Source organism: Quercus robur, chromosome 8, assembly GCF_932294415.1.
Source record: "Quercus robur chromosome 8, dhQueRobu3.1, whole genome shotgun sequence".
NCBI classification, from domain to species: Eukaryota; Viridiplantae; Streptophyta; class Magnoliopsida; order Fagales; family Fagaceae; genus Quercus; species Quercus robur.
Window position 1 is genome coordinate 17,862,902 of NC_065541.1, and position 11,199 is coordinate 17,874,100.

Sequence of the window (11,199 nt, forward strand, 5' to 3'; positions counted from 1 at the left end):
CACTTACACCTTTCTCAAAAAAAAAAATTTGGAACGCTTACACTTTAGTGAAATATTGATTTTATCCCTCAGCATCGAAAAAGAAAAATGAAAGATGAAGATATAACAATGAATTTATATTTATTCAGTCTATTCTCTTTTCTTTCTTTTTTTTAACTTCCAAACACTTTTTGAGAAATCGTAAAACTTAGGTGCAATACTTGAGGCGTAATACATTAATTTCTCTGATTGCATTCAAACACCTAGTTGCATTGACTTTAATTATCCTTCCAAAAGATAACACAATTGTGTTTTATTGGTTAATGCAATCAAATGTTTGAATTTAATAGGAAACCTAATGTCACAAAAGGTATTATATCTAAGTTTTACCCTTAGAGAAAATACATCATATTCTTTTGTATTCCATTTCTTTATAATCTTTCATTCCATTTGTTTTGTTTTATTTTAATTTTAAGCTACATATATATATATATATATATATCAACAAATATGGTATAGAAGATAGAACTTTTTACTACTAAGCCTGCTTAACAATTTACCAAGTTGTTGGTAGTTCCAGGGCAGTTATCTCCCTACTCTACCCACTAGTAATGGAGGCAACACTAATTTAATGGCTTTTTTTTTTTTAATTAAATTCATTTAGTATTACAATTTCATTTATTAAAAAAAAATTAAAAAATTAAAAAACCTTAAATGGAAAAAGAGTGAGATGCACTTCAGCAATGAGCAAGGCCCTCGCGTGTAAAAACATCTTATCCAAAGTCCATACTACATAGACATCCCACTAATTAACTTTTACATAGCAATCAAATCCAAAACCAAATAAAACAATTGAGTAGTAGAAGAAGAAAACATTAACCCGGTTAAAAAAAAGGTTGGTTTCTAACTTTCTACATCTCTTTTGGCATTAACCAGTCTGTTTAGAATGCAGCAGAAGGAAATAAATACTTGGTCAGGGAGAGGAAACCATTTTGGCATAAAGTTTGATGAGCTTTTCTACTCACCGAGCAATAACTACTGACCTATTTCTACAGAAGAATATACAAGAATCAAACCAATAACATAATGAACATTGGCAAAAGGACTAAATAAATAAACCATATGAACATTAGCAAAGTTATATTGAACATTACAATACGAAACTTAGGTATAGCATACCTCAGCTTTTTACATATCTAGCCTAGTAGTATCTGCAAATGCTACACTCTCAGGTAGCACAAATGATGCGCATAGCATCCATTTTCCTGGTGCAACAAGGCGTACTCTACGCATCTCTACATTGACCTCCACTTCTGACAATGCAATTCTAAGCCGCTGCATTTAAGTTATTAAAGAAAAAGGAAGAGAAAAGATATATGTCAAACAAAAAGTACTATATTTTGTTCAATTAGCACAGCAAAATAACAAAGGCTTGTTTTATAAGGAGACTTCAGAACAGACCTCATGAAAGTCAAACTCTGGATCTTGAGCTTTGGAGAATCCATAAACATGGATCATCGGAAAAGTGAAATCTTCATTCTTGGGTCTATCTGTGTATATTCCTCTGAATGCATCTGTGTAAAAAGAGTTTTTTTTTTTTTTTAAACGAGAAAGAGGAATGAGTGGAGATATTTTAAAATAGAATTGGTCCAACTTTATTAACTTCAGAAGCCAATAAACTAAGTTATCACTAAATTGTATAAGTAACTCTTTAATCCTTTTTTTCTCCCAATTAGTAAGTTACACGTGCACCTAATGAGACTTGAACCCATGACTGCAACCTCCACCTTGCTCTTACAAAGGAAGGAAATGACATTTGAGCTAGCCTCAATTGCAACTCATAATATCCAATAATTACTCACAAAAAGAAACAAGAACCAAAAAGTAAATTCATGGAATTAACAACAAACCTAGGTACTCTGCAGCATCGTTTGGCAAATTCATAACCACTTGTGTGATGGACTTAGCTTTATCACTTGAAAATATAGCCTGGATGAACCTCCTTCCATCCATGTTAAAGACCTAGAAGGTGACATACAATGTCCTTACAAAAAGCACAGTACTCCAGTTATAGGAAATTTAATACTGTGAAGTGCCTAGGCAATTTATATCTGCCTTAATGCCATATACATGGGTAACAAATGAAAGCCAGAGAACTTGTGAAAGAAGCTCAAGTCAGGATTCATTGTGCAAATATGATATTCATCCCTTTTAACTTTATCAACCTGAGACATTGACTGGCCAAGAAAGCTCCAAGAAGATCTTGGATGAATGAATCTTTTCTTAGTCATGCTTACTAAGAATAGATGCTAAACAATCATTTGAGTAGTCTTGTACAATACTCCATATTATGCTTATCAACAATCCGAGAGGAATTATTCTCATCAGCCCAAGCTATCTTGATTATTTGCATTCCACAAAAAAAAAAAAAAAAAAAAAAAAAAAAATCATTTTCCCCTATCACAGCCAATTTAGAAGATCCTGTGCTTGTCTTTAGTCTTCCAACTATTTGAGAAAAAAAAATACCACAAAATACTACTATCACAATGACTAAGTCATACCTTAATTTTCTTCTCAAGTTTGTTGAACACACAATTTCTTTCTAGATATTCAACTGCTATTGGGTTTAGATCGTTAGCATAAACACGTTTTACTATCTTTGCAGCCGATATAGCAATTGGACCAACCCCAGAGAAAACATCGCCTGTCAATTGCATAAAAGACAACCATACACATATAAGCATCACAGTTTTTATAACATCATGAGAGAGTTTTGACCGCATTGGGAGAATAAAAAAAGTAGGCGATCACCTAATATATAACACATAAAAGGGTAGCTCAATCGGCACACTCTCATTTTAGCTTCATGAAACTATTTTCATGTGTTCATAAATTTTTATGAGCTCTTGATGGGGAGAGCAAGAAGCAGAAAATTAGTGCAAACATCATTTCCTAAAGTAATAATGTACAGAGTAATGAGATTCAAATATCTATGATCCCTGCCAAGGTTTTAGCAAGACTTGAAGACAATGGCACACCGCAAGTTATGACCAGTACTCCAGTGTAAAACTCAAAAGGAAAGGTGAAAAGATTTTTTTTTTTTTTTTTTTAAAGATGCTTCTTTTTTATTCTGTAACAGTAATAGCAATACGCACTGAACTACTTTTTCACAATATAGGACTTTTCTTTCCTTCTTTTTTTATTTTTTCCCTTTTTGGTTTTCTTCCTCCTATTTGAGAAAGCATATAACTGTTGAAGCTTATGGGAATTCTCCTCCTAACTCTGCTTTTATGGCTATACATGACAATGACAAACACAAGAAATGAGAAATAACCAACTGTACGCAAAATCCACAAGCAGAAACATGACAGTCATTTTAAAGGGCTCAGATAGTAGATGTAAAATCAATCTGCAGGAATATTAACTCAGTTGAGGCCAAAGCAAACATACAAACAACATCACGGTATGTAAAGCCATTCAGAAGCCTTTGTCTTTCTGTTGCAAGCCTTGAATTCCAATACCTGCATAAAAGAAGAAACCATCCAGAAGTCACTATCATCCAGTCACTGCCAAAATTAATTTTCATTTCTCAAAATCCATATAATAAACTTCTGCAGCGTTTCCTGTAAGTTTGACTCAAGGTCAATGGTGCCGAGATCGAACAGTTTATCTGACTATATGCCCATATTAATTTGTGTTCAATAAAATGGCATGAGCCAGAAAGATTTAATGCAGACTTCCATCCATGCTTCTTTCTTCTTTTTCAATTGGTAAGTTACACATGCAGCCAGTGGATCTACCCACTGACTTCCATCCATGCTATTCAGGCAACTTTTAAAATAGAAGGTGAAGATGGATTTTATAGGTTCATATTAACAGACATATGTTTATGCATAAATAACTCAATCTAAGAGGTCCATAGAAGGCTGCAACAAGTTACAGTTACAGCATGTACGTTTAGGCCTCATTGGCTCTAGATAAATACAGCTAACAAACAAATTTTAGCTAGAAGAAGTTTTTGCCATATGACAATCACACAAAATGTGCATCAGAATTTATGAAAGATTTGAAGATGTCCAGAACAGAATCTTAAGGAAAACAATCGGATATACAACTCAATGAGTCAACCAGATATAGCAGATTTGAGATGTATACTTACTTCACTAGCACATAGCATTTGTTTTGTATAAATGGCATGATATTGGCAAGCATTCATGAACTTCAATGGAATTATCAATAAGTTTGCAATCTAAGGGAAACATACACTGTTGCTAAATCAACATGAAATCGCATTCCATTCTCAACAACTGTTGTCACAAGGGAATGGTTTCCAGCCAAGACCTCCAACTGCATAGTTCTGTAGTCATTATGAATTGCATCAATCTTATTGACTACTGTTTGTATCTTTGGCTTATTCTTGTCCAGAACAACCTGAAAAGAAGAACAGCCTTCTTTTGTAAAGGGGCAGTAAATTCACTTATCTATTTTATATATATATAGATGCAAAGTCACTTTTGTATTCTACAGTACAGTGACAAAATGGTAAAAAATAAATTCCAATAAAAAAGTACCTTTGCTATGAGATTCTTGTATGGTAAATGTTCTGCCCTCAGGTTCAGGTGAGCAATATGCCCAACAGTTTCAAACGCCGATGGAACAATTATACCCTTTGGTAGCAAGGCCTCCAAGATCTGCAAGAACAAATGGTACCTCATAAATCCATTGATTCTGTGAACTTTCAGCAATTTCAGTGTGGAAAATCACTACAATATATGGGTACTAATACCTAGTTAATGACCTATTGCTCCAAATGAGAGAGAGCTTAAAAATGATATAGAAGCCATCTAACCAGATGTCTTTGAAGGCTCTACTCTCAATAGAAGTCTGTTATACAATGTTTATGGGTCTACTATGAAATGGGGAGGAATGCCATCCTGCATTCTGGTGCAATAAAATTTTCAAGTGCCCATCAGAAATATATTGGAATTGTTAATTTAACATAGTATTTGCGTACTTTCATTTCCAAAAAATCGGTGGAGTAACAATTATCACTGAACACTTTAGATAAATGAAGGTGTGTGTCTATCCTCCACCTATCATCTCATACATCAAAGAAGAAATCAAAGAAGAATGTAAAGTTTCAATTTCTTGGTTGTCAAATGCTTCATATCTATTAAATCCAGAACAACACAGTTGACTCAAAGATTTCACCTAGCATAGTTAATGAACGTCGTCCTTTACCTCATCCATCTGCCAGTAATCATAAAACAATGTCAGCTTGCATCTAACAAGCTCAAAAGTTGATTTTGTACTTTGCCCTGTATCTTCTTTCAACACAACCTGATAAATAGTATGAGAATATTAAATTAATAGGGAGGAAAAAGCAGTTTACTTACCAAATGAATATTAAAAATAAAATGTTAACCCAAAAAGGTAATATATATAAGCAGGACATTGATTCTCATTATAAATTTAAAATTAAAAAATAAATAAAGAAGAAGAAGAAGAAGAAGAAAGAAAGAAAGAAGCAAAAGGCTATATGAAAGAAAAGGACTACCGTCTCCATACCTAAGACTAAGAAGTTTGGAACTTGAAAGTAATACTTCCCATCAGACACAACAGCTAATTTGAAGGAGAGGCAGGTATGACATAATGTTAGCCTCAATAGCTGAGCTGATTCAATAATTAAGAAGTGACCATGTTATGGAAACTTGACAGGTTAACCTTGGCAGATATCACATTAATGGTGATTTTAGCAAAGAAAGGTGACAAGTAACTTCTATCATAGCGATACTCTGTAAACCTAACAAGTAAACCTTGGTGCATATCACTGTAATGGTATGAACAAACTCAAACATTGTTGGCAATAAAATAGAAGTGCACCAAAAAGCCACATGTGCTGCATGCCATGCATTGGTAGTAAATGTCAACTTCCACAATTACAAGTTACGCTTGGGTGGCAAACTTCATAACAAAAATAATGACACAATATAGAAGACTCACTAGGACAGGAATAAGTGATTCAGTGTATGCACCAATTCTCTAGAGCTCACCAAACAGAAATGGATATATGATGTGCCAAAGCCTACATAGATAGCTCTCCCTCAAGCAATAAAAGAGGAAAGGGGGCAGGGGAGAGTCAAATGATCTTTTTTTAACAAAGAAAGCCAAGCGGACACTGAGGTTCTGTCAGAGTGAAGATTAAGCTTGATAATAGAAAGTATCTAAAACTCATTCTAATCAACAACTTCTCAACTCTCATGGTGGGTTCATAAAGTTCCTTTTCTCATAATTCTTGTGTATGCAGTCCCTCCACTATTGATATAAACTAAATCAAGTGACATCAAATTACACAAGAAGCAATACAGAATAAACCACCAACTTGGAGCAATTTTATCCTTTCTACAACATCACATTCAATTCAATCTCACAAAAAGCACCACATCGCATTCAAATTCAATTACACCTGGTAGCATTGTGAAAATGTTTTAAGCACATCAAAAATCAGTTATGCATCAAACATAATAAAGCACTTAGCAACTATTGACATAACAAGGGGCTATATAAGATCATCAAAACCGCAAAAAATTTCAAAAGAAAATCCCAATGAACTCACAGAGTATCAACAAAAAGCCACCTTGATTGCCTCAGGCAACTCCTCGGCCTTCCTCGCCGCGTACCTCTCATCCAAAAGCAACAACCTCGTCGGACCACTCCACTTCCGCCTCGTTCCCTTGAACTCATCACCCAACAAACCCTTCAAATCCCCCTCTCCTTCCTCCTCCTCCTCCACAACCTCCACCAAAGCAATCTCATTCTTCCCAATTCCCTTATTGCCCTCACTCCTCTCCTCCTCTTTCACATTCTTCTTCTTCCTCTTCGGCCGCGAAATCTTCGCTAAGTTCCTAAATTTGATAAACCCTCGAGCGTTAAACTCCCTGGCAAGCTTGTCCCTGTACAACACCGGGCTCAAAACGTCGCCGTCTCCCTCGGCTTTACCGTGAATTCTTCGCTCGAGCGAAACGAGATCTTCTTGTTGAATTGTGGAACCTAATAGGGGTAGGAGGCTGGGGTCGACGTCGTCGTTTGGGAATCGGGCAACGTTGCGAATGCGAGGCCAGTTCAGGAGGTGGCCACGGAGGCGGCTTTCGAGGGCAAAACAGTCTTTTGCAGGGACGCGAAGTGCTGTGAGGTCGAATACTCGAGTGAAGCTTTGTTCGTCGAACATTAAGTCACTTTGCTCTTCTTTTTGTTGTTGTTGGGGATTTTGGGATTGGGAAGATGGTTTGATTCCTTTGTGGAGGGAAGGTCCGTAGTGAATTTGGGTTTGGGCTTGAGTGTTGAAGCAGAAGAGAGAAATGGTGAGGGGTTTTGGGTTTTTGGGGAAGAGGAGTTTTGGGGGGAGAGTGATGAGGGGAATAGAGTGGGGTCTGAGGAAGAGCTTCGTCGCCATGTTGGGTGCGGCGCAGTGGTGGTGGCGGTGGAGGATTGGGTTTGCCCGGGAAAGGGATAAGGGGGTTAAGGAGGGTTTAAAGCCTTGTATTTCTTTTCTTCTTTTCTTTTTTAGAATCACTTGTATTTTTTTTCTTTTTTCTTTTTTGTGGAGTTGCATTTGATTTTTTTTTTTTTTTTTTTTTTTTTTAAGAAGAACTTGTATTTGATTTTTGATGCGAAATAATGATATTAATGGTCTACCAAAAAAAAGTGATAGTATACATGTAATTGAAAAAAAAAAAAAGTGGTTTTAATAAGTGGTTTGGGATAGAGGTCCTAAATTTGAAATCTTGCAATAAAAAGTCTTTAGGGAAAACCCCACACGCCCAGCTCGATGCAACTAATACCCTCGTGGGGTTGGGAGCCTGGGATATCAACTTAACTCACCGGGTTTTTTACTTGTTGGTTTGAACTCAACTAATAAGATGTTATTATGATAACGTTAAAATAGAGAAGTCACTCTAATCACCCCCTTACCCTTTTTTGTTATAAAAAGTAGTGGATAATAAGATAAGCTAAAAATTAAACATAACCACCCATAACAAAAACGCTAAATTGCCGATAATGCCAATAAGCCATTACCATTACTATTTAGGTTGGTATGGAATTTTTACGTTTCATTTGATTCAATTCAAGTGTAGGAAGGACATTTAAGAGGATCATAGGTTTCTAAAAAACAAAAATGATCATAGAAATAATCGAATGGACTGATAAAAAAAATTAATCAGGTGTTAAAATAAACGGATTAATTGAAACAAAACTCTTTGGTCTTAACAGCTAGGGCCTTGGCAAACTTAAAACAACAATCTTTTTTGGATAATGACTTCAAAAAATATTAGTCAATGTTTGCGAGTTGCGACATCCACCACCCATATATTTTGCCGTAGCAAATTTTTAAAATCCTCCGAAGAAATTAAAACATATATATTAGTATTTGGTAAAATCAATGCAGCCACTTTTTTTTAAAAAAAAAATATTTGAGAAACTGTAATGCAACTGGTAAATGAAAATACCAAAGTCCTCTATATCAAATGAGATACATCTTTAATTCTTTATACACTTGTAATTTCTTGAAGTGGTAAAACTAAAAATTTATTAACAAAAATAAAACTAAAAAAGAGGGTCTTCTCCAAGCTAGAGCTAGCTAATAGTAAAGACCTGAACATATACAAAGCCAAAAACTCAAAAATAATAACACCATGTTTTGGCTCCTCCAAAAGATTTGCTCTTATATATGTTCAGCTCTATATCCCTTTTTCAAAACTACCATCTTCAGCGAGCACTGTTACTTTGCAACAGTTGTTTATCCGAGTCCAGACTTTAACTTTAACCTATGTTTGGGCAAAATGTATCTACTGCTCCAACGAATCAAGAAAAACCCCGTGGCTGTACAGAAAAATGAGAGAGCCGTATTCCAATAAATCGAACCCAATAGACTAATAAGAGGGAAACTCAAAGCAATGATACAACCATAACGTCCTTCTCCATTAGTATTTTCTACCACAATATTGTTGTCTTTGTCCTGCACTATCTGCTTAGACAAAGAACCACAGCGTTCTTCTTCATTTTCTTCCACAATATTGGTGTGCTTGTCCTGCCACTGCCTAGGCGAAGGCGTCGAATTTAGATTCGAATTAATTCCAAGTTTGATGTCCTCTTGTTTCGTCGAATCTGTTTTAACAGTAGTCTTTGTTGCAATGTTGGTCTCTGGTGTGAAAGAGTTTTGTATACACTTTCTTTTCCTAACTTAATTTCTTTGCCTGCCAAAGCACAAATTTTGAATTATTAGTTTCATTTTGATGGTAGGAAAAGAAGATTTCAAGAAAGAAAAATATATATATAGAAATAGCAACAATAAAAGGTATGGAATGGGATTTCTAAGTAAATAAAATATTAATCAAGAATTTGGTACCACGCCATATAAAATAGAAATTTAAAAAAATAAAGAATCATATAATTGGATAGATAATTAAAGACTTATTATTTTTATTTTCTTTTTTTAATATCTATTTTTTAAGAAGAATTTCATCTCTTAATTAAAATCCGATTTTTTTTTCCTAAAGCTCAATAATTAAAGACCCATGCAGTTTTAATCAATCAACTTTATCCACACAAAAAAAGGTCAAACTGACTTTTTTATGGATAATAAAAGAAATAACAAATTACCGTACAAAACTAGCAATAAAATTTGAAAATTAATTGATATTTAAAAAAAAAAAAAAACAATATCCAAAAAAAAAATGACCGACTTTTAGAATTTCCTAGCAAGAAAAGGATTATTGGTTATGAGTCTCAAGTTTGAAAACAAGAAGAAAACCAAGAAAGCAGAAACTAAAAAAAAAAAAAAAAAATCCAAGAAACAAATTGTTAAACAGAATAAACATGATGCATTGATGATCACCCAAGTACCAAAAACAAAAACCAAGATTAAAAGATCAAAGTACTAACCAGGAATGTGCCGTTAAAAATCGCTTTCAAAATTCTCGAAAGCCTAGCATTCCTGTGTTTCTTTCTCCCGCCACCACCATCTTTTTCTTGTTCTTCTTTTTTAACCAGTGTCAAAGGCGGCGACAATAGCTTGGGGAACAAGAAACCCTCCATGGAGTCGGGTCTAAAGCACGTCAAGTACCTGTTCTTCTTCTTCTTGGTGTTGTTGTCATTCGTAATATTGCTATTCTTGCCGTTCTTATTTTTCTTGATCTTGCTTTCTCTGTTGTTGAACCAATCCATGGAGATCGTATGCGAGGTTGGCGAGGAATTGGTGCTTGTAGAGAGAGAGAGAGAAAATGGGGTTATTGTATTTATAGAGAGAGATTCTGAGAAAACAAGAGATCGAAAACGCTTGCGGCATTGCCTCCAGGAAAGTCCTCCATGCCTTTGACTTCGTTTGCATTCTGCTCCGTTAAAATCAAGTACAACTTAAATAAAGAGTGCAACAAATATCGAAAGGGCCAAATAAAGAAAGAATACTGTCCCCTTTTTGAACAAAATTAAGGATAAAAAAAAAAAAACCCATTGGATATTGGAATGGAAAAATGGAAAAGTGACTGCTGTTAATTGAAAAATTAAAAAGGGGATTTTTTACCTTTTTATTTTAAAAGTCACATGACAATTATGCGGTTAAAAGAAAAATCAACTGAAATATTGGTTTCTGTTAATGGTAGTCAAATGAAGATTAGATATGAATTGAATAATGCTCATGTTTGTCATGATAATGTCTGTTTCAAGATTCCTTCTGTTCTTGAAAGGAATCTTGAAACAGACATTATCATGACAAACATGGGCATTATTCAATTCATATCTAATCTTCATTTGACTACCATTAGCAGAAACCAATCTTTCAGTTGATTTTTCAAAATATTTTGAAGGAATCAATCCTTCTTGGATACAGTTCATATCCGTACTAGAATCAATCATAGTAATAATAGTGAAATGACAATCATGGGAAACAATAATTTTAACTTTTGTAAACCATTTTGGAGGAAGCAATTTATTAACAAGACCGAGTTGGGAATTATCAACAATACCTTTATCAGAAAGAAGAGCCTGTTGACTGAATTCATCTCCATCTTTGTGCTCATCTTGTTCATCTTATTCGTTATCAAATTTATTAAGATTTTTATCAATTTTTAACATTATCAATTCTTGTTTGAGATTATTGTTATCACTTTTAATGTTTTTAAATTCATGTTTTAATTCATTTATCTCTTGTTTAACAACATTAAT

At 34.4% G+C, this 11,199-nt stretch overlaps 1 protein-coding gene across 3 annotated transcripts; it reads right to left on the reverse strand.

The window, feature by feature from the left end:
- Positions 1 to 715: 715 nt before the first annotated feature.
- LOC126694852 (tRNA (guanine(37)-N1)-methyltransferase 1) lies at positions 716 to 7,569 on the reverse strand. 3 transcript variants are annotated; one of them, XM_050391367.1, is made up of 10 exons: positions 6,617 to 7,567; positions 5,221 to 5,319; positions 4,551 to 4,670; positions 4,244 to 4,410; positions 3,430 to 3,500; positions 2,541 to 2,683; positions 1,890 to 2,001; positions 1,441 to 1,553; positions 1,159 to 1,314; positions 716 to 1,028 (listed from the first exon to the last, which is right to left on the reverse strand). In XM_050391367.1, exons 1-9 carry the CDS (start codon positions 7,430 to 7,432, stop codon positions 1,168 to 1,170), a joined length of 1,788 nt encoding a protein of 595 aa, XP_050247324.1. In that variant the 5' UTR covers positions 7,433 to 7,567; the 3' UTR covers positions 716 to 1,028; positions 1,159 to 1,167. The 3 variants fall into 3 exon arrangements, 2 of the variants coding, with proteins under 2 accessions (XP_050247324.1, XP_050247323.1); XM_050391366.1 differs by lacking the exon at positions 716 to 1,028 and having other exon boundaries at positions 1,073 to 1,314; XR_007645912.1 differs by lacking the exons at positions 716 to 1,028; positions 1,890 to 2,001 and having other exon boundaries at positions 1,073 to 1,314; positions 6,617 to 7,569.
- Between the last annotated feature and the right edge of the window lie 3,630 nt (positions 7,570 to 11,199).